A 24,704-nucleotide genomic window follows, 5' to 3' on the forward strand; every position below is an offset into this window, starting at 1 on the left:
TTAACACTTTCGGAGCTGAACTGAGTGTCTCTATAACCTCAATCTTTATTCTGGACCTTCCCAGGACTCGGACGCTGCTGTTGCCAGGTCGAGCTTTGGTGACATCTACGAGAGCCCTACTCTTTGTCATGCTTGTGTGGGATGCAGACTGTAAAACAAGCGGTGACAGAATATTCTACTTACACTTTCATGTGGTATTTAGTAACAGCATTTTGCCTTCTTTAAATGATTTGTAACTCATTCTTTTAGAATAGCATTACAAATATCATAGCAAACGACTCCTTAATCATAATACAGATACTTTCCATCTCATGGAGTCACAACATTTAGTGAGATGTACTAACTGTAAAGTAGATTATGGATATGAACTAGCTTTTCCCTTTGCTAAATTATTTTCTGATTTCCCCATGTTAAATTATTGCCTTAAACAATTTTCTGAAAATTATTTCCTTAATATAACTGTTTTGGTCAGTGCTAGCACATATGGCGATTTGAGTATGATGATGATATTGAAAAAGATTTATTTTCCCATACATTGTGATCATTTGAAAGGGGGAGGGTATATGTTTCATATAAGTTTGTTAGAACAGTCCCGAATTGCCTAAATTTTGACAATTAGGGACCAGTGGAATTCTGACAGATTCTGCTACCAACAGTTCAAAACACTTTCAGGGGGCTCTAAGTCACCCTAGGGTAAGCAGCAAAGGCCATGCATGAGGGAACTGCCAAATCAGAATTGATACGCATTAAAACCATCTTCAAGGGTAAGGGTAAATAAAGACACTCACACTCCATAAACACTGAAAGTGTTTACAATAACTAAACTTACAATACAGGAACTTCTAAAGGATATACTTCAGAAAGAATGAAATTCTTTAATTAAAAAAATATATTCTGAGCCAGGTAAACTTCTATATGCTGAGGATATTTCAATGTACAACCAGACAAAAAATCCTCCTTCATGGAACTTACATTTTAGCAGCCAAAGTCAAAAAACAAAATAAATAACTAAAGTACATAATATGTGTGGGAGTATAATGTTAAATGCTTAGCATTGGCACTCTGGCAAAAAAAAATCCCTTATTTGTAGCATTTGCCATTTCCATGATGTACACATTCCATCATATCCAATTTCAAGCTACTGACAATGTCACTGAAAATGAAACTAGGAAAAGATATGCACAAGAGAGGTGTTGAGCCCGTGGGAGCCACAACACACTGACAACCACCAATGCTAGGGACAAAAAGAAGTATGACAAGAAGGGGAGAGTCAGCTGTTGCACTGTTAAAGAGAATGGTCAAAGAAGACTTCTCTGAGAAGGTAACATCTGAGGAAGAGCCAAGGGAAGTGAGGAAGAGAGCCTTGTAGCAATATTGGGCAGAACACTTCACGCAGATAGAACAGCAAATGCAAAACACAAACATTGGAGACTTCATTTACATCACAAACAACCAGACAAACCTGAGAAATGGAAATAAAATTATGAAAGAACTAAAGTTTGAGTGGGCTTGACCCTCTCCACTACATTTCTTAAGGGATGCATTGAAAGCTGGAGAGACTGATGTCGAACAAAACAGTTGATCCAAATATTTGATGGAGCTGACTCTTATCGACTACAACATATTGTATTATCTCCCTTCTAAGGTAGTAGCAGCTGCTTCCTGCTTGTCTCAGAAGGTTCTTGGCCAAAGAAAATGGAGCTTAAAGCAGCAGTATTACACCAGTTACACAGGGAATGAAGCATTGACAACCAAAAGATAAATATTGACATAGTAGATAAAAAGCAAAATTCATCAAGAAGTTATTTTCAGAACTAATTTATAACGCGGGGCACAGAAAGACTGAAAATATATAAATATGGAGAAAGGTATAATTCAAATAGTAACTAAAACAATGCTACTGTAGCTATATTAGTATTGGACAAAATAAACTTTAAGGCAGAAAACATTACCAACGTTAATAGAAAGACAAAACACTAAATTAAAATATAATTCAAAATGTATAGACACTTAGTAACATAGCTTTTAAAAAAGGCAATAACTAAAAAAAGGGCAATAACTGATAGGACCACATATAATCCACCACTCATCTTTTTTGGTAATATCTGGTAATATTAAGCAGTACATCCTCCCCTACCACCACTCTCCCCAAAAAACACTGGTAAGAACACAAAAATTTGAATAATGCAATAAACAAGGTTGTAAAAGGCATACCTTTTTGTCAGCGTAAAAGAAATATTGTATTCAGTAATAAAGTGACTCTAGCAAATTTAAAGCAATGGTATCAAACAGATATGCTTCCAGAGTACAATGCAATTAAAATGGTTGTCGGCAAAAATCGGAAATAATGAAATGGTATTACAGAAATATGGGTTTAAGGCAATGTATGGGCCTTCACAGCCCATTTAGATAACTGTAAATAGTGACTGATCTGGAGAAATTTTTGTTTCCCTTCCTGCTTTACTTAGGGGAAAATAATTGATTGCTATCTATTTTTTTTTTTTTCCCACGGGCAGGCACTGGAAAACAAACCTGGGTCTCTGGTATGGCAGGTAAGAACTCTGCCTGTTGAGCCACGGTGGCCCATGATTGCTACTATCTTTTATTCAATTTTTCCCAAACATATGGCATATTAAATTTTCCTTTAAAGACTTTATGAAGCCTCTGGCTTTATCTTAGCATGAGAAGGGATGCCGTGCAGCAGACAGCTCACCTTTACACTGCAATTACAGTCTCCCAGAGTTGGTCCCAAGTGAGACTGAGAGGTCAACCAAGTTTGTCTTCCAAATAAGCATGATGCCACCTATTTTTTAGAGTGCTAAGTCTCCCTACCTCAATTTGCAGTGCTTTTTTTCCCTAGGCATTCTGGCATTTTCAGTTAGAAAGGAAAACTCGTGACATTGTATTAAATATTCAAGAACTTCTCTCTATTATAAGGCCACTTAAAAAATTAAGGAATATTGAAATGTAAGGAAATAGTAGAAAAGGTATGGACTGCTGAGGAGAGGGAAGGGACTGCTACTGAGTATCTTCGATTATATTACAGGCACATTTTTAGTCTGCTAAGGACATGGCGAGACTGGTTTGCTATTTTCTGATGGAGGTTTTCACAGTTAGAAAAAGAATTGTGCCTATTACAGAAAGAGATGGAGGGAGAGACAAAAGGAGAGACAATGTGATATATAGCTCTTCAATTTATTGAGAGTTTTCAACTGCAGAGAATTCAGTAAAACTCTAAAAGTCTGCTTTATTAGAATCTCCTCCCCACTCAACTCCCCTACTGTCTTAAGGGTGAAAAATGTTAGATGAAATGGTCTAAAGTCTAAAGATACAAAGAATTAATGCTTCTAAAAGAGAATTTGGATTTTTAATGTTCATTGAGTCATGCTGTGCTTTCATATAAAACTTTAAAATATCTGAATGGTAGAGACACATATTTATAACCACTTTCCCTCTCCCCAAACCCTTTCTGTCAGCTTTTTTCTCAGGAGGATCATAAAGAACTTGAATTTTTTAACATCACAAAATTAGTCCATGGTGAATTTGGGACAAGTCTTGACCATATTGTCCAATAAAACACACACACACACACATCTTTTTTTTCTGACTTTAATTGAAATTGAAATCAGAATTTAATGAAATTAAATTAAAATGAAAAATTAAAGACCTGCCTTTTTTGAAGATTTCTAATTATCTAAGTGATTTTCTTCTTTGGCTATGACTTGTAAATTTTTAGCCTAATGTTGGCAATATCTCAGGATTTGTTTTCTCTTTATTCTTCCTGAAGAGTCATACATTCTGTGCCATGTCACAGCTTCTTTTGTAACTTTGAGGCTCATTAAAATGTTCTCATACTATCTGTGCTAGTTTGAAAGTGCGTACCCAAGAAAAGCCATGCCCTTTAACCTTGATTCAATACTGTAGGGTGGAAAGCATTTTGCTCAGATTATCTTTGTGGAGATGTGGCCTGCCTGATTATGGGCATGGCCTTTTGGGTAGATGGAGATGTGACTCCACCCATTCAAGGGTGGGTCTTGATTGGTTTACTGGAGTCCTTTAAAAGGGGAAACATTTTGAAGAAATTTCAGATGCAGACACTAGGAGAACAGTTTCTTCAGAGCTGATAGACATGGATATTTGGGGATGCCTGGAGTGCTGATAGAGGGAGCAGATGCCTAGACACGGGCAGGATCCAGCAAAAGTCACTGTACCTTCCCAGGAGATGCTAAGCAAGCAGACCCCAGAGTTGTTACAGAGGAGCCAAGTAAAGGCCCACAGATGCTTAGAGAGGAAACCAGCGGTATCAGAAACTGGAAGCAATAGAACCAGGAACAAGGACCTGCAGATGCCACCCACGTGCCTTCCCAGCTGATAGAGGTGTTCCAGATGGCACTGCCTTTCTTGAGTGAAGGTAACCTCTTGTTGGCGCCTTAATCTGGACATTTTCATTGCCTTCAAACTATAAAGTTATAACTATAAAATTCCCTTTTTAAAAACCATTCCATTTCTGGTATCTTGTGTTCCAGCAGCTTAACAAACTGATACACAACCTGACAACTAGGTAAAAGCTGATGTTGCATTGCTGATTCCAATTCTCCATTTTAAATAAGGAAACACATTTCTGTTCCATGTAGGGAAAAAAATAACACTTGCACAGTGATTAGCACAGTAGTTAAAGTTTATGTATTATATTCTGAACTTGTAATCTTGCAGGAAACATTTTATGTAAACTTTCATTTTCTCATTCTTTTTGATTTTCCTAAAGCTTCAAATAGGGAAAATAAAACATTTGTTCATAAATGGTGACAAATAATTAAAAATGAGTAAAATGTCTATTAATTTTGTATTATTAATCACAAAATCCATGACCTTTTCTTAGACCTCATGCTCTCTGATCTTTCTTCCTAGGAAGAAGATCCTTTCTTACCCGAGTTAGGGTGACCCATCTACCTGATTTGCCAGGGACTCTCAGTTTTAGCACCAAGTGCCCTCAGTCTCCATAATGCCAGTCCACCCTCCAGCTACTATTTAATCTCTGTTCTCTCCTTCGTATCAACATTTCTCCACTGAAGACTCCACATTCTCTTTCTCCGGTCTTAACTAGTGCACTTCTGTACTCACTACAACTACTCTTCTGCCTCTATCACTCCTTTGCTGTTGTCACTTAAGACCAGTATCTTTCCTAAAACAGGACTTGCGAGTCCTTGCCTGGGTGGATCCTCTGATTGTATCCTCCCTGAAGAGCTTCACTCCCAAGACTTCTACAGTATCAAAACTTCTTGGTTCTCTCACTGTTCTCTCATTCACTGGAGCATCTTCCTCTGCTTGTTTTTCAGTTGTATTTTTTTTTAATTAGAGAAGTTATAGATTTACAGAAAATCATGCATAAAATAGAGTTCCCATATCCTAATATAAATTATGGACTATAGTTAATAATTCAATTATAACAATACTTTCACATCAATTGTAACAAATGTGCCACACTAGTAAAGATGCTAATGGTAGGGGGATCATATGGGAACTCTACTTGTTTTTTAAAAGATAATTTTCCTAAGAGTCTATACTTAATCACCTTTTCTTATCACTCAATAAATCCTTTCCCTGGCTGGTTTCACCAATCTTCAATCTCTTCTCAATTTCCTATAGGCTGATGACTCTGAAAACCATATTTCCTATCTAGACTTCTGTGAAATGATTACTGTTAAACACCTATATTTATATGTCCCATATGCTCTTTAATAAAACTGAAGTTTTTATCACAACCTCTATGACCTTCAGTATGATCCTTTTCTTTCTGCTCTCTTTGTTGTTGGTATCATCATTAACTATTCACCCACACTAAAAATCTTAACATCATCTTCGATTATATTCTTCATCTCCATTCATCCAATTACTAAGTTCTTCAAATTTACCCCCTAAACAGTTCTTAAGTTGTTCTTTCTTTCTCCATTTTTACTCCATTTTCTAGTTTCAAGAAATTGCCTTCTCTTGTCTGAATCACATCTACAGCCTCCCAAATCTTCATTACTCATCTTCCTTCAAAATCCATCCTACATACTTAATAGTTTCTGGTACACAGCACAGATGATAGTGTTTCCCATAGCATTACTTACATAGAACCATGTAGACACCTTTATTATCGTATTTACCAAGTTGCAAGCTATCTACCTATTTACCTTCCTAACAAGACAGTAAATGCATTAAGAGGGTTGCTGAGCTTTACTTATGTTTGTATCCCTAGTGCTTACTTTTGTGCTTGGCATGTAATATGGCCACAGCAAATGGTAAACAGATAGATGCTCAGCACAGTCTTCAATTATGTGCTTTCTGGGTTTCTACGACTATAGACTTGTCCGTCCCCGTTTTCTAAAGGGATGGGACCACACTTTATGCCTCTATCTACTTACCCCTAAAAGTGCTTCACATGTAGCACACACTTAATAACTAGTTACAAAATGAATGAATGAATATGTTTATAAGCTCAAGACTGAAGTGAATTAGTGTTTTGTGAAACAATCACAGATGCAATTTAGAAACAGTTAAAAAAAAAACACAAATAATCCAAAACACCCCTTTTTTAAGCCTTTAGGTAGTTTAGAAAATATATTTCCATCTCCAAATATGAGAAATTCATACAGAATTTTACACACGCTAAATTCTTTTTTAATGTTTTCAGTAGGCCTTTAATTTTTCATACTCCTAAAAAGAAATTGCTTAACCTCGAGGGCACAAAAGGCCCTTTGTGTTTTGTATAGTATTAGGGGACAAAGTAGGGCTTGCATAAAAACTCAGAAATGCATCTGGCATATTTTAAAATGGCATAGCACATTTTTGGGGCAGTTTTAAAGAATTCTCCATTAGAAGTATATATATATATCTTAGAAGTATTTTTAGCATAATATTTTGAAATGGAAAAACTAGAAAAAAATGCATGATTTATATAAATGTTTAAACTACCAGCTTTGTTTTAATTTAGTTACATTTTCAAAAGTACCATTTCAGAAGATTTAATGAAAATAAACTTCTCTATTAATTAATTTCTATTGAGTTGAAAGTTGGAGTTTAAAATATTTCCAAGAATACAGACGATTTTTTTTCTTTAGCCTTCACATTCTCTTATAAAGTTCCTTTTGGTATTCTTAACTTGTTTAGCTAGTTTGATAACATCACTATTCTTTGCCAGATGCAAAGAATGCAGTTTTTAAGATGAATTTCTTTGCCACCCAATTTAGTCTAGATATTCAACCAAAAATTCAAAGTTGTATAGAATAAAAAGTACATGCAGAAGTCTCATCTTTTACTTTCATGAGAAAACAACATATACTATAATAAATATAGAATCCTATAGCATTTTGAATGGGAAACTAAGATAAAAGTCAATCATTTTCATTTTAAATTTCATTAATAATAAAAAAGGTGTTTATATAACACAATCCATTCACAACAGTAACCAACTATGTTCAAATAATTGTTTCTTTTGGAGGGCAGCAATTTTTACACATTAAGGAATTTTATGCAATTGAAACACAGTAAGAAGGTCTTCATTTATATAACAGAAAACTGTTCGATGATATCTTAAAGTTCATTTAAATGTCTATGTTTCCATGTGACTATGAGCTTGCATAGCCAGAGTGCTCCATCAGCATTTAGTAATGCTAATTTTCAAAATTCTAAAACATATGATATGAAACATTGAGTTACATATTTGACTTAAACATATTCTCTTTGATTTCATATTTCAATAGACTAAGGTCTTAGATCAATATTATTTTCTAACGGAGGTCATTTCTAGGACTTAATTTTTAAAAAATGGTTCCTACATTATAGTTACAGAAAAACAAAACAAGTCGTTTTAGGAACATGCCACACTCAATCCTTCAGCACAATCTTAATTTTTCTCGATTCAGAGAGAAGTGATCTAGGGCTGAGAGACAGAGTAACCAACCCATCCCAGTTTGTCTGAGACTTTCATGGTTTTAGCTATGAAAGTCCCATGTCCCAGGAAACCCAAACCTCTTAGTCCCAAACAAACCCAAATGGTTGATCACTTTAATGAGAGTTGAACTAAACTTTGAAACTCTGAGATAAGAGAGACTTACCTTAACATCAGCAGTGTTCATTCTTGTTCCCTCCTTTCCCACAAAGATATCATCAATGTCCACTAAAATGTACCTGTCCAAGGACAACGTGAGCCTCTTTCCTGACAAGAAGGAGACAGCATCTATGAAGATGAGCTTGTGCAACCAAAAGGTCAAGCTGTTGCCAAAAAGAACTCTTTGAATTCCATCATGAAGCCCCAGGTCATGGATAATAGTGGCATAAAAAGCACCCTTAGCAATAGGAGGAGAAGGATTTTCTGGGTTCTTTACTTTGGCAAATATTACTGGTTGGTAGGCTGAGTGGTTAATCTGAAAAACTGTCCAGTCACTTCCAGGTAAAGGACCTTTTTCAAGCTTTGAAGATTTGGTCAAATGAAGTAAAGGAGAATGAGGATTAATACAACAATCTTTCACCGCAAGGTTTCCATATATGGAAAAAGGGAAGCCTTTTAACTGAAAGCTCTGTAGGCTCTTCTCACTGGTTTTGTGGAATCCAATGACACCCACACCATATTCTACACAGTATTTATCTAAAAGGCTTCGATTCCAAGAGTCCATATTTACGTATTTGAATATATTCTCATAAATAATGAGAATATATTTGCCTTTAGTTTTGTCAATAAGTGCTGGGAGATCCCCCTTTCCAGGAGCAATTTCAGTGTGATACTGGAATCTACTTGATTCCAAAATCATAATGATATCTTGACCGAGAGATGAGTACTGGCTCTCCACAAACACCAGAACTATGGGGTCAGTCCTTGAGGCATCAAAAGGCTTTGTGGTCTTCACTTCCATTAGCCTGTACGGTAGGTGCTGGAAGTCCCCACAGTCCACTTCTGAAGCTATTTCTGAGAGTTCATTTTCCTGTTTGTAGCCACTATACAAGTAGTAAGCAGAAATAATAATGCTCACCATGCAAAAAGTGGCAAGTAGAAGAACTGTCCTTTGAAAGTGTCTGTGAAGCTTCATGATAAAACTCATGTTGTATATACCGGCCTAGGGCTGTTCCCAAGAGAAGCACCATAAAAAAAAGAGAAAGAAAAAGAAAAGATGGTGTTTCAGCTATTTTCTCAGTCTCGTCTCAGACAACTATTTATGTCACCATTGCAGCACATTCGTATCACTTGATCGGGACTCATAGAAAATATGATCTGTAAAATAGAATACAATTATAAAACAGTCAATCAGCAACATCAAACTGAACAAGTCTTTATCCTGCTAAGTTGTATTCTATTAGGCAGATGAACTGTTGTTATAAGAAAGAAAACCTCCATTTCCTTCTCCAAGATCTATGTAGGAGGGATAGAATGAGGAAAAGGGCTCCACTGAACAGAGGGTTTCCATCCCCCTACCCAGAAAAGACTAGGGGCAAGCAAGGAATTGTGTTTCATTCACTGAACTTAGCATCAAACTCTGTAGATAATATAGACCTAATAACACAGAGATATCACTTAAGCCATATACCATCATTTCCTATTATCTAGTTAGGCATCATATTATGCACAGCCAAGCTATTTTTGCTTAATGGCATATACTGAAAGTCCATAAAAGTTTTTTTTTTTTACATAGACAGGCACCGGGAATCGAACCCGGGTCCTTGGGCATGGCAGGTAAGCACTCTTACCTGCTGAGCCACCGTGGCCTGCCCCATAAAAGTTTTATACATTTCAATAAGTGCCTCACTTAAAGCACCATTCCTTTTTTCTGAGATGCTGTTGATGCAAGGAATTTTGTCATTCTATTTACATTTCGAATTCAGTATAGAGAAACAAACCTATGGTAGTGCTTTCATTAAAATAATCCTTTTGAAATGCACATAAGGTCTCCTAACCCAAGTGATCATTTTAAAACTGTATTATCTACACAGCTAGGTTTAAAAAAAAATTAGGACAGTCTTGTGGTGAAATGAATGTGAGTAGTGAAACACTTCCTGAGGTGCAGCAAATTCTGGTGTCAGACCATGAGACATCCTGTACTTCTGGGGAGGAACATATTTACCCATTGATTCATGATCTGCACCATTTGGTTTCTGCCCTTTCAGAAAGAGCTTAGTAGTTACATGAAAAAAAAGTACTCTATGAATGTCTTTAAAAAGCATAATGGAAACAAATGAGATGTCATAAAATACCTTGTTATGCTCTACTTTCAAATCCCTTTCAAGTCTTAGTAACCTTTGAAAAATTTAGGCAACTTTATAATAAGAAACATGGGTACCTCTTACAGCAGAAATTTATTGGAGTGTCATGATCCTAGCACGTTGCAAAGTGTCATGGAATGTTAGAAAAACAAAAATTAAGACAGATTCTTCTACCTGTTCATAAAACAGGTGAAAATTTAGCTGGAAAGAAAACAAGCACTGGTGAGAAACATCATATTTGATGTGCTTATCTTAAGATCACCTCTGCTACTTATTAATTGTGTCATTTTAGCTCCACTACCCTTCAAGTAAAATGATGGGGTTAGACTAAATGATCACCAAGAACATTCTCTAAAATTCTATGATACTCACCTATGAAAACAGCAGTGAATCATATTTTGAATAATGCATGTTTATGTTTATGACTATAATAGAATATTCTGGAAAATAACTGTAGGGTATTTACTGGATAAATATGGTGGTTATCTTGTAAATTACATATTGCTGGTTATTGAGTCATATATTTAGGTTATCTACATCACATACTCTAATAACACAGGGTACCTAATCTTCTACCTTAATTATAAACGTACAGCACAGTAAACTTCTTTAAAATTTTCTAAACTATAAAGCATAGTGAGTGAGCAGAATGATGAACAATAATGTGTGAGCCATTGAATAGAGACAAATGACCATCAACAGGATGTGAGAAGGAAGAGACCATGGTGAGTGTGAGTTTAGGAAGGCAGGTAGAATTTGGGAAGAGCCTGGAAAGGCAAGGGTAATTTGAAAAGGGAACTTAATAGTGTCAGAAGTGAGCACAATTTTGGGCAGGGACACTCTGGTGAATGGGAGAGTGAAAGAGTGAGGTGTATTTTAAAAATAAGTTTGATGAAGTACTGATGGGACGCAGATTATGGAGAGATTTGGGAGCCAAGCACACAAGTTCATGATTGGGAAAGCCAGTAGGGAGCCACTGCATTTTTATGAATGTTCCAGAAGATGAATCAATAAGGTGGAGGAGATAATAGGGCAGAGTTAGAGAGCCGAGTGCAGTAAGCTGGGAGACCTATTTCTCACAATCAAACCCTGAAGCATTAATGATTATAGGTCAAGGAGAATGTGGGGAGGGAACAAGTTTGAGGGACACTGCAAAGAAGGATGAAATGAACTTGGTATGCCTCTTCTGTCTATGTGAGTACACCACCCCTCTGCCAGGTAAATGCCCTCAAGTGATCTGACATCCTCCAAAATACATTGTATGTAAATGGTAATATTCTCTTCCTTTAAATGTTCTATCATAGGCTTAGGTTTATAAAGCCATGTGTAACTTAGGCAAATGAAAATTACCTGGACAACTGAATTTTCACTGCAATTAGTTATTTTATTTTGATGGCAAATATAATTGCACTATTAACACTGTGTAAATAAAATACAGCATTCTGGAACATAAATGTAGGACAAAAAAATCTCACATCTTTATATGCCTATGTTTCAGTTTTGGCTGCGAGGTGTTTATTGACTAGATATAAAATGCAGTGCCACATTTTGTATTTCCAACAGCAGCATTTCACAGTTTGCTTCTAATGTCAAACATGAAAGGCATGTAACTCACGTGATTCTGATCTGTGATAAGGCAGAGTAGTGAGGAGTATTTACTCTCACTGTTTAGGACAGACACCAGGAAGCTACCACAAGTCACTTTCTCTGTTAGCAGGTATAAAAATACTGAAACACATTTTCTTTTCCATTAAACTCTTTAAGCTTCCTTCTGAAGTCAAAGGCAATTCCAATTCCAATCCTGCATATCCCCGAGGCAGGGTTTGGTTAAAACATTTAAATACATATATTAAGATTCTTCCAGGAGTGAACTTTTCTAAAAACCTTTCTTTTTACTACACTTACCACTCTCCCACGGCCAGCTTTATGCTCTGATGTGGACTTCCTGTTCCTATCATGACCTGGTCCAGCAACAACTGCATTCTGTTTGCTCTGTCCCTAACAGCTCTGAAGACCTCAGGATGAACCAAACTATTGCATCACTCCTTTTCTGCAGGGGATGATCTTATGGCAGCAGACAAAGATAGAGTCTTGTCCTGAGCCCTTTCACTGAGTGGTCATCAGTAGGATAGCAGGTGCTGTGAAAATTAAGCTCCTCCACAAAATTCCCCCAGTAAGCTTTCTGTGCCACTTTAAATCTATTATGTACCTCAGGAAAGCCATGGTTCAATCCTAATCCAATCTTGTGGGAGCAGCCACCTCTTTTAATGCTGACTCAAGACTCTGGGCTGGAAACACTGATTGGATTATCTCCATGGGGATGTGTCTTGCCAAATTGAGGGTGTGACCTTTGATTAGATGAAGTTATAACTCCACCCATTTCAGGTTGGTCTTGATTAGTTTACCGGAATCCTTTAAAAGAGGAAACACTTTGGAGAGAATCAGAAATGACAGAGCCAGGAAAAAGAGAGAGCAGGGCTGACACAGATGTTGACACTTGGAGAACAGAGACTCGGATATTTTTAAAGATGTCTGGAGCCCAAAAGACTTCGCCATGGGATGTTAAGCAGCCAGAACCCGCAGAGAGCCCAGGGAAGCCAAGAGCTGAAAGCCAGCCCTGGAGACGCAAAGTGAGGAACCCCCACAGGAGCACAGACTAAAAGCAATGGAGCCGCGGACAAGGGACCAATGTGCCTTCCCAGCTGACAGAGGTGTTACAGATGCATTAGCCTTTCTTGAATTAAGGTATTGTGGTGGTTTGAAAGGATTACATACCTTAGAAAAGCCATGTTTTAATTTTGATCCAATCTTGTGGGAGCAACTGTTTCTTTTTCATCTCTATTTAATAACATAGGTTGGAATCTTTTGGTTAGATGGAGATGTGACTCCACCCATTCCAGGTGGATCATGATTAGTTTACTGGAATCCTTTAAAAGAGGAAGCATTTTGGACAGAGCTGTAAGAGAGTAATGAGAACCACAAGAGCCCACATAGCCAAAGACCTTTGCAGATAAAGAAGGAAACACCCCCTTGGGGAGCGCCATGATACAAGAAGCCTGGAGAGAAAGCTAGCAGATGTCCCCATGTGTGCTATGTGGCTTTCCAGCTGAGAGAAAAACCCTGAACTTCATTGGCCTTTCCTGAGTAACCTCTTGGTGCCTTAATTTGGACATTTTTATAGACTTGCTTTAATTGGGAAATTTTCATGGCTTTAGAACAGGAAACTTGCAACTTAACAAACTCCTTCCTTTTAAAAGCCATTCTGTTTCTGATATATTGCATTCTGGCCACTAGCCAACTAGAACAGGTATTTTTCCCTGGAAGCCTTAGTTTGAACATTTTCATAGGCTTAGAACTGTAACATTGTAACTTATTAAATTCCCTTTTTAAAAACCTTTCCATATCTGGTATATTACATTCTGGCAGCTTGCAAACTAATTCACAATTTGGCACCAGGAGTGGGGTGCTGCTGTGGTTTGCAAATACCAAACATGTTGGAACAGCTTTTAAATGAATAAGAGAAATGAATAAGGAATAGCTTTTTAAATGAATAAGGAATCTGGAAAAATTGTGAGGAGTTTAATAGGAAATGCCTAGAATGTTTTGAAGAGACTGTTTGTAGAAATATGGACTCTAAAGATATCTCCAATAAAGCTTTAGACAGAAATGACTAACTGGAAGGAAGGCATTCTTTGTGGATGGAAGGCAGAATTTGAGAGTAATGAACTCAGATATTTAGTAGAAGAAATTTTCATGCTAAATGTGGAAAATGCAGGCTGGCTGCTCCTTACAGTTTATAGTAAAATGCAAGAGGAAAGAGAGATATGTTGAGAACTGAGTGCTTGGGTGCAAAGAAAACAGAAATTGATGGTCCAGAAAACTCTGGGCTTCCAGAAAGTGTGACCCCAGTAAATAGGGCCCCACATGAGGATTTAAGCAAACACGGAAGCAGTCAGCCATTTCAGAAAAAGCCAGGATTGGAGAATAAGCTATCCAGAAAAACTATGTGGAATATCCTATTGTCTGATGGGTATGATCCCAGCATATGGCATAGAAAACCAACAAGAGTGCTGTGGGATCTGTATAAATGGAACCACTGCCAGTTTGGACTAAAAGGGCCAGAAAAGGGGCAAACTGAAGGAAAAATAGCTTCAGATGCAGAACCATGGAAGCTAAGGTCTGGAACCAGGAAACCTTGAGACAGGAGAGCAGAACCGCCCATACACATGGAAAGGGTGAGCTTGTCCTGGAAGCAGAGAGCAGGCCTTCTGCATCACTGTTCAGGAAGAGTTGTGCCACCTCAGGCCTCAGAGCAGGTGGCGCACATAAACCAGGGATTGGGGGGTGCTTCTCTGTCACCCCATTGTTCTGAAGAGGATGAGCCTGGGCCCCAGAAATGACAGAGATCCCAGGTGCTGCCCCGATGTATGGAGAGGTTGGAGCTGAGAAAAAGGTGGTTCCCCCAATGAATCCCAATGCTGCAACTCACTCCAACATTTGGAGAGAGAGCAAGGCTGCTGTGGAGCCCTTGGAAAGGGTGGGACTGCCACTTTCTAAGCCCTGAGGATAAATGACTCTCAGACTTTGAAATTCAATGGAGTTTGCCCTGCAGGTTTTGAGAACTGTATGGGTCAGGTGACCCCCGTTTACCTTTTGATTTCTCCTTTATGGCAATGGGAACATGTACCCTATGACTGTCCTCCCTTTGTGTACTGGCAGATTACTTGCTCTGATTTTCACAGGTCCAGAGCCAGAGGGGACATTTTTGCCTTAAAACAGATCATGCCTTTAGTTGACTTTGATGAGATTTTCAACTCGCTTTAACTTTGTATGTATTTGTATATTACTGAAATAGTTTAAGGCTTTCTTGAATATGGAAAAACCATGTCTTCTTCAGAGGGTGGTATGTGCCAGTTTGAAAATATTATGTACCCCAGAAAAACCATGTTTTAATCCTGAATCAATCTTGTGGAGGGAGCCATTTCTTTTAATCCTAATTCAATATTGTAGGGCAGCAACTTTTGTTTAGATTCTCTCCATGAAGGGCTGACTCTACCCATTCTGGGTGGGTCTGGATTAGTTTACTATAAAACTTTAAAAGAGGAAACATTTTGAAGACACTCAGAAATTACAGATCTTACAGAAACTTCAGAGCAGAGCTGATACAGAAGCTGACACTTGGAGAACAGCGACACAGATGTCTGGAGATGCCTAGAGCCCAGCAGACATCGCCTTAAGATGTTAAACAAGCCAGAACCTGGAGAGAGCCAAAGGAAGTCAAAAGATGAAAGTCAGCCCTGGGGAAGTAAAGTGAGGAACCCCCGCAGGAACAGAGGCTGAAGGCAACAGAGCCCAGGAACAAGGGACCAGCAGATGCCAGGCACGTGATTTCCCGTCTTACAGAGGTGTACCAGACCCATTGGCCTTCATTGAATTAAGGTATCTTTTCTTGGATGCCTTAGTTTGGACATTTTTACAGGCTTAGAACTATAAACTTCTAACATTAAATTCCTTTTTAAAAAAGCCATTCCATTTCTGTTATCTTGTATTTGGGCACTTACAAATTGGGTAAGATTCAGCAATCACCCATAGTCATTGTAAAAAGCATATTTCCTTTATTGTTGTTCTTACAGCAATTGTAACTAGGCATTTGTTTAAAGTCTGCCTCCCTTTTCTGACTGGAAGTTCCAAGAGGGTAGAAATAATGCTTCTGTGGGCTATCATTGTGCCTGCACACTAGCCACACAATAGGGCCTCAATGACTATTTGTTGAATTAACTGAATAAAAATGGAGGACAGGTCATGGTGGCTCAGAAGGCAAAGTTCTCACCTGCTTTGCCTTCTCACATACGGGAAACCTGAGTTCGATTCCTGATGCCCTCCCATGCAAAAAAAAAAAAAAAAAGGTATGATTTGTCTTAAAGCTACTATGGCATTTCTTCTTTACTCTAACACCACAACCTAGGTTTTTATGCAGTCTTACACGACTACTAACCATAATTACCTAGATGTTTGGCAGCATTTTATATCTCTGCTCAATTGAATACTAAGAAAAACATAATCAACCTATCTCAACATGGGACTGAAAAGCCACCTACCAAAAATATCTATCAAATAATCACTCTGCAATTAGTCATCAGGCATGTCCTGAATGCCTGTTTTGGGCTTAATGGTTCACCGACTGCTGAGGGCACCAGAGAAGCAATATTAGGAGTAGTTCTTTTCTCTAGAAGCATGTACTCAATCTGGGGAAGTAAGACTTGTGAAACAACAGCCAGCTCTATGTGACAGTATATGATAAGCAGTGACTTATTTCTATTGCAGGGTTTCAGAATAAAAATATATAGAGAGAGTGATCCATGAGGTTTAGGGAAGTCAGCGATGGTTTCTAAGAGATGTGGTGTTTGAGCGGGACATTGCATCATGGGCAGGATTTGGCTGGGAGGACAGGGAGAGCATGTCAGTGGAAAAGACTAGCAAGTCTAAAGAAAGGAAATGCTGACAATGTGTTTACCTGAGAGTGAGACTAAACTAATTACAGGGCAATGGGTCCTATGGGTCAAGAAAGGAAATAACATTTGATAGAACGAGTGCTACCCAAATGAATGAATGTTTTTGTAAGTGACTAGGAAGCAGGAGGGTATTGGATGGATTTGAACAGGAAAGAGACCTAATAAAAACAGTGTCTACAGATGATCAATGTAGCAGTAACATCCAGAACGGACAAATATGAGCAGAAGGAACAGAGTGCTCAGGTGCTACATTGCTCAGAGGGAAGAAGTAGGTGGAGGCAGGGCAGTCCCAGCTAAGGGGCGGCTGCCGTATCCAGGTGGGAGGTGGCGAGCCCGGACTGCGGAGGTTATCAGGCAAAGTGGAGACGAAGAGACATGTGGGAGAAAAGCAGAAAAGGACGTTCTTACAGTTAAATCACGGTTGGGGGAGGGCAAGCTTAAGAACTAGAAGACTAAATGTGCCTGTAATTGTTCTGGTTTGCTAGCTGCCGGAATGCAACACACCAGAGATGGATTGGCTTTTAATAAAAGGGGATTTATTTTGTTGGTTCTTCAGAGGAAAGGCAGCTAACTTTCCACTGAGGTTCTTTCTTACATGGAAGGCACAGGATGATCTCTGCTGGCCTTCTCTCCAGGCCCCTGGGTTCCAACAACTTTCCCCGGGGTGAATTCTTTCTGCATCTCCAAAGGTCTGGGCTGAGCTGCGAGTGCTGAGATGAGGAATGCCGAGCTTCTTAGGCTGTGCTACGTTGTGCTCTCTCATTTAAGCACCAGCCAATTAAGTGAAATGTCACTCATTGCAGCAGACACACCTCCTAGCCGACTGCAGATGTAAGTAGCAACAGATGAGGTTCACGTACCATTGGCTTATGTCCGCAGCAACAAGACTAGGTATGCTCACTTGGCCAAGTTGACAACTGAATCTAACTAATACATTAATAGAAACATGGAAGCTTCGAGTGGAAACTGGCTTGAGCAGCAGAGCTAATAATTCAGGTTCAGAAAGGTGGAATGACTAAATGATGCCTGGTGAGACAGCAAAGTCACAATGTTCTACAAAGTAGCTGGATGTAGACAAATAAAAAATGTGAGGGAAATCTTTGCAACTGATGGGTCAAAGCCAAGTGTCAACAGTTTACATGAACCCCAGTCCTTAGAAAAGTCTTTCCTGACCAACTGTACTCCTCTCCCTTTTAGACAAGGCCCTCAGTGACATGCTCTAATTGCAAGTACTTTTCCTCTGAGCACTTACCACAACTCCCACTAAATGTTATTAGGAACATAATTTGTTCAATGTCTCTCTTCTTTGGTAGACTGACATCTCCAACAGGAACTGGGCTTGTGTCAGACCCACTAATCCTTCACACAAGAAACAGGATAAAAACATTTGTGAAGGTTAACAAGGTAAATGGGCCACACTTCAGTGGAGTGATGTTTGTGTTCCTGAAGTACTCACACAAAAATACATCGAATGTTACAGACCTTTTCATGGTTGGGAAGGTGTTTCTTAGTGACCCATGGCCACAAGTGTCTTTATTAGCCACCCGGAGGAGATGGCTGTGGCCGAATTCTGTGACCTGTTCTCCAGGTGATGAAGCACCCGCTGGATGACCATGAAACTGGTTATTGAACTTACAAAATCAAAAAACCGTTTGGGCAGCCTTTTTTGGAATAAACAGCTAGATACAGTTAGGGTGCAAGGTTGGACTGGTTATAAACATCACCACTTTATCTGACTTTTCTGCAAGTAACACTGAAGAAAATGCCATCCTACAGGAACATTCATGAATACTCTCTAAGTATTTCAAGCCCTTAAGAGTTTAAGTAACTTGCTCAAGATACCACAGCTAGTAAGTGGTTGAACTGAAATTTGAACACTGGCAGCCCGCGTTCCAGACACGTGAGAGACTAGCATGTTACTTCCATGCTGGAAACGTGCAGGAAATGGACATTCTGGCAGCTATAAACCTTCAGATGCTGCAATTTCCTCGTGTTAAAATGGGAATAATTGTACCTAACTTTAAGGAGTTTTAGTAAGGATTATGACATAAACCATGAAAAGATCTTAAAATAGTTTCTGGCAACAGAACGAACATAATAAATATTTCCTATACTTATTATTAATATTATTATTTAAATAAGACACGACATGAGGGAAATATCCTGGAAATGGCCAATAAGAATGCACTAAGGTTTCGTAAGGGAACATCCACAAGCATTCTAGCATAAGAGAGTCATGGGAAGTGGGGGCAGCAATTTAGAGACAGCTGGGTCTCCGCGCAAAGAAAGAGGCTGAGGAGGAATACGAGGCAGAGTCAGGGACATAAGAACTCTCAAGTCCCTGGGGTTCTTCATCCCTCACCCTTTCTCTAGATGAGCTTCTATACTCCCTTAGCTTTCATCACTATTTCCACCCTAATAAATTCCAAATGTTTATATATAACTCAGACCTCCTTCTTCTGAGTTATAGAACTTCAAAGTGAACTATCAACTTGATAAAACAACAACAAATACTATTTACTGAGCCCTTTCTTGTTATATGCTAGCCACACCATCCAGCACCACAGGAATCATAGGCAAACCGAACCTGCTCAAAATTGAATTTATGATCGTACCCCTAAAATCTGCTCTTTTAGGCTATCCACAGCCGTCTATGACTTCTTGATACCGCCTTCTCCCTGACCACGCTTCTCTTAAAAAAAACACAAAAAACAAAAAACCTCCAAGTCCTCTCATTTCCATCTCTGAAAGCCCACTTGACCCATTGCATTTCTCTATCCAGGCAACAGCACTCTCACTTGAACTACTGTAACAACAAATTTCACCCCAAAGGCTCTTTCAGATGCAGCAGATGCAGCATCAGTGAGAAAGTCTGTCAGTGCATACCTATTGCACTTGCTGATTAAAAATCAAATTCTTTACCATGTTCCATGAGGCCCTGCACAGTCTGATCCTACTCATCTCTAGATCTGATTTAGGGGAACCCACTCTCCAACAAGTTCCAGGCAAATGGGTCCCCTTTCAATTTCCCAAAAGATACAATTCTTCTCAGCCTCAGGGTCTTCTCACATGATACTCCCTTTGTCTGGAAATGTTCTCCTCACTTCTTTATGGCTTTATCCTCCCACACCCTTGGCTCAAAACATCAGAATCCCTGCCCCATAAAAGTCTTGCCAGGATCCCCAGATCGTCAGGTCTCCCTCTCACACACTCTCACATTACACCCTACTTTACCTTTGTAGTTTCACCGTTAAAATTAATTAGTTGTGCAATTTTCTGTGTAATGCTTCTCTCTTGATAGACTGGGAGTGTCTGTAAGTACCTGTCCTGTTTAATGTTTAACACAATGTTTAAAATAATAACAGCACACTGAATACACGAATGAGTGACTAAAGATCCTCTCTACAAATAACAGCTGCAGTCACAAACGAGGGAAGTCTAAGTCAAACCATCTTCCATGAAAGGATACCTCCCCATCTGTCACACTGGCCTCAAAGAGAGAGGGTGATAAAATCAACACAGAGGGTGGGCCACAGAGCATGGGCAGAGTTCTCACCTGACATATCAGAGACCTGGGTTCGATTCCTGATGCCTTCCAGGCAAAAAAAAAAAATCAATACAGAGAGTGGCAGTGATCACTTTGACAAGTGCCATAAACCAGGCACACAGAGAATGTTCCTTTCCAATCAACGGACTAGGTACTCAAGTATCCATTTTTCCAATTCTGAAAATGTTCAGAATTCGGTGTAGCTAAAGTTGGTTTGCAATACTTCTTCTATTTGTGTGAAGACTTCACCAAGGGAACATTTAGCATTATCTAATTATCTACCATTAACAAAAGGTAGAGGTAGGGACTATCTTTCAGAATCACAGACCATCCCACATATATAGTAAAGAACCAAATCTATATAAATAAAAATTTCACAAAGTATTCCAAAATCAGCAAGGAGGAAAAACCCACTTGTCAATGTAACCCATCTTTTCTGTTCCACTAACACCCACAACCATCCCAAAGTAAAAATCAGTTTCTAAATGAAATAGAATCATATTGAAGTTGGCAGTAAAATAAATGTGAGAAAAAAGAATGCCATCTGGAAAATGAGTATTAATAACTAAAGAACTTCAGGTTCTAACATAAATGAAAGCTATTTAAAAGGTCTTGACAATATCCCTCCTTCTCAAAATTTAACTCTATTTTATAGTGTTGAAAAGTATATTTGGAGGCATCAAGCACATTGCAGAATTTGCTAAAAGTAATTCAGCAGTAATAAAAATTGACAAAGAACATGCTTTTCTTAGGGAAAGAATGTGTGAAATTATGTCATGTTAATTGAGGCCCACAGTGGTATGCAAGTAACAGGCTGATCTGCATGGAGTACAACTAAGAATACACTCTGTCTCTAGAAATGGGATTTTATTTTTAAGATAGATGGGAGAAAATTTGCACTTGGGGGCATTAGCTTTGTTTGATACAGTAAATGGAAAATGACTTTCTATTGCAGTGTTCTCTTCTTCTTTGTATTTAGCAATTATGAAGGAAAGAGTATGTTTTGTTCACCTCCCTTAAGTGTTATGCCATCCAGCTAGGCAGGAGAAGAAAACAATCCCACTGCTATTTTCTGCTGCTTCTTCTATGACTGAAGAGGGAAAATGCCTGCCTACAATCTCTTAAAATGAGCTGTTACATATGTATCTATGTATGCTTAATAGCAGGAACCTATGAGTGCTGCCAATGCAGATTTAAGGGTATAATCCAATCCTTGTCATCATCGTATTCATCAGTCTTGGGAACAAGACTGTGTTAACCTAATCTCTCAATGATTGACCATAAGACACAAAGTTATAGACAAGATTTTGGTTAAGATTTAGGGCAGGTTGCCTGAGCCAGAGAAGGAGAGTCAGCCAATCCTCAGAAAAAGGATGATGATTAAAGAAAAAAAGAAAGAAAGAAAACCAATAGACAGGAGCAGTCAAGTAAAATAAGAGGGACTCCTGAAGAAATGTGAGGTCCTGGTTCCACTACTGTCTTCTGTGGATGCATCACGGAATAAGTCAGATTCTCTTTTGTCTTGGGCACCTTTTAGAACAAGTGACACTCAATCCAATTGGGGTAGGAGCTGGAGAAAAGAAATCACCTAATCTAGACTTCATTAAGGAAGGTGCCACATTTAATTGTCCTGGGTACTATTTTATGCCTGGCACAAAAATTTAGGTATTTAGTAAATATTTCCTAATTGAATGATCATTTCATATGGAGGGGTTGAGACAGTGGAAATGGTACACGGATTGCCTCCATTATTGGAGACACATCCAGCACAAATATTTGAGAATTTACAGAGAGGTGATGTAATACAGCAGTTAAGGGCATATTCTGGAACCAGACCCAAGCTGAATTCCAGTTCTACCAATTGCCAAGATCTGAATCTTACTCAGGTACACCACTTCAATATGCCTTAACTTTCTCATTTGGGGAAGTGGGAATAATTATAGCCCCGTCCTCAAATAATCTTTGTGAGGATTAGAAGAGCTAAAAAATAATATTTAGCATGTTTAGAACAGCCCCTGGTACAAAAGAACCATTCTCTGAGTCTTAAAGCTTAACATCTCAACTACTAAACATCTAAGCAACCACACTTAAGAACAAGTTACATTTTGTATTTCATTTTAATGTTTTCTTATGCAAATCTGCATTATAGGAGAGGATCTGTGAAATCCACCTCTCACAGGTGGGGAAACAGAGGCCCAGAGCTGTCAGGGGAGAATCCAAATCTAATTTCATGTTATTTTCAAACATTGTCGTTAAACAAAAAGATTAAAAATAAAATGAATACCCATCTTTGAGCTGCTTAAATGCTTTAGGATTGGATTTTAATACTTGATTTTTAAACTGTGGTTTGGCAACAGGTATTAAGAATTAGTGCTCTCAATAATTTGTAGGAGTTTTATGAAATGATTTGTTACAGTTATTAATTGCACTAGGGCTTGATTGTGTTTTTTCTGGTTATATAACTTACAAGGAATTGATGAAATGGGTAGAGTTACCATGAAGGGGATAAATCTCTCATTATGATATTCAGTAGCCTAAGGATGCAGTTTTCATTAAAAACAAACAGGTAAACTCTAAAACCATTTTTTTTTTTGTCTGTTCTAAAAAAAATTCTAATCATAAAACAAAGTTTTGAGCATTATTCAGGCTAACATTATAATGCAGGCTTTTACTTTTGTATGGCCTGACAGCATCCCGTAATCAAGACAGGTGTTCAGAGTTTGTGCATTTCGGTGTGAATATTTATCTCTAACAGCCACGTCATGGAAAGGAAACTTCCACCCCTTCCCCTCTTTTCTATACTGTTAAGCAATTAGAAATTGAAGGCATTAATTTAGTTGAGAAGAGTGTTTTTATCCTTAATTATATATCCTTGTTTTTAAAGCACATACACATCAAAATCCTTAAGTGTAGGATTCTTTGAAGATATTTTGTACCTCAACAAATTCATATTTAAGTGAAAAGTTGGCCTTAATAACAAGAAAGCTGAGACTCAACTAGGTTTCAAGAAAGTAATATAATAAGACTCTTTGAATTAAAAGAGAAATTTCTAATCTGTTTATAGTTTTTAAATTCTGAAATGACAAGTACATCATGGAATATTTAGATTTCAGCTCATGGTAACTTCTTCAACAGAATATATGGTCCAGAAAAAGGACTTCAAGGACTGGTTATTCTTCTATTTTTTTCAACAAACATTTCAATTACATTAAAAATTACTCTAATATTTGTTATATTCAGAAATAATACTTTTCTCAAGAAAATTTATGAAAAGAAAATTTTTAATTAAAAATGATTTTTTATTATAGCTACACTATAACTCAACCAAACTAAACTATGACAAATCTCCCCAGAAAAAAAACAAGTTTCTTTCATTCGAAACATTTTAGCAATCTGAGAATCTTTCATTTTAAAGACTAACAAGAAAATTAACTTATATGACCAGTTTAAAATCAACACTTACTTACACAAAGAAATAGCCTTGTGTTTTTACCATCAAGAACATAAAGAAAAACAATAAAAATATCACAGAAACAATAGATAATGCATTGTTGGAAAAATATAAACAACCTTGTGTCAGAGCAAACCTCTAGATATGTATTCAGTACTATTTTTTCAAAAGAGTATCTTTCAATTTTTTTTAAATTTCCTTCTCAAATAACAATATTGCAATGAGCTATGCTAGAAGAAAAAGGAAAAACTGCCCTTCAGCTAAATATCAGATTTTTGAGTTTCTCTTCCACAGCATTCCTCTCTCTTGTGAAAAGCATTGTTCAATAGTCGACAATATGATATAGTCAGTCTAAGAGCAAAGAAAGAGTGGGCTTGACATGGGTTTTGTAGGTATTTCAATATTTATGAACTTCTATTTTAAACTACTAAGAATGTAGTTGTTTACATTACATTCTTTAAGGGTGTTTTTCTCAAAACATTTCCAGATTGCATATGTTGCTATATCACAATATGTTTATCAAGAATATAGATAAAACTTCAACTTTAAATGAATTTGAAATTTAAATAGTATCCAGACTTTAGAAGTTGGAAGATAATCTGGGTAAATCCCTTAAAGAATGCACTGGGTTCTTGCGAACAAAAAGTAGATACATTAAATTGAAGATACATCTTGTTTCCTTTAGTTTAAAGCTTCTGCATTTAATACTTAGGTTGACTATTTCTTTCCAGTTACATTTTAACTTTATTAATTATATAATCTTAAATAGTGATAAAATAAACTGTATGAAACACAAAGATTTGTTGAGGAGCATTACTCTATAGACAGATACAGTTTAAATCTTTGATGCTGCTTAGAAAATTCTATTCCATCAAGGCAAACCGAGGTTTGTTTAAAAAAATCTGCTGCAAAATAATTACAAGTTGTTAGTGGAGATCTTAAACAACTTTAAGGTTCA

The 24,704-nt window shown here is 37.7% G+C and overlaps 1 protein-coding gene across 2 annotated transcripts in view; it reads right to left on the minus strand.

Moving 5' to 3' along the window:
• LOC143668006 (bifunctional heparan sulfate N-deacetylase/N-sulfotransferase 3) overlaps positions 1 to 24,704 on the minus strand; it is a 205,788-nt gene that overhangs the window by 180,088 nt on the left and 996 nt on the right. For both annotated transcript variants that reach the window (XM_077142447.1, XM_077142449.1), the window contains exon 2: positions 8,100 to 9,250. In XM_077142447.1, coding sequence (XP_076998562.1) covers positions 8,100 to 9,080 — 981 coding nt within the window. In that variant the 5' untranslated portion in view covers positions 9,081 to 9,250. The remainder of the gene's footprint in view (positions 1 to 8,099; positions 9,251 to 24,704) is intronic.

This window comes from Tamandua tetradactyla, chromosome 24, assembly GCF_023851605.1.
Source record: "Tamandua tetradactyla isolate mTamTet1 chromosome 24, mTamTet1.pri, whole genome shotgun sequence".
Lineage (NCBI taxonomy): Eukaryota > Metazoa > Chordata > Mammalia > Pilosa > Myrmecophagidae > Tamandua > Tamandua tetradactyla.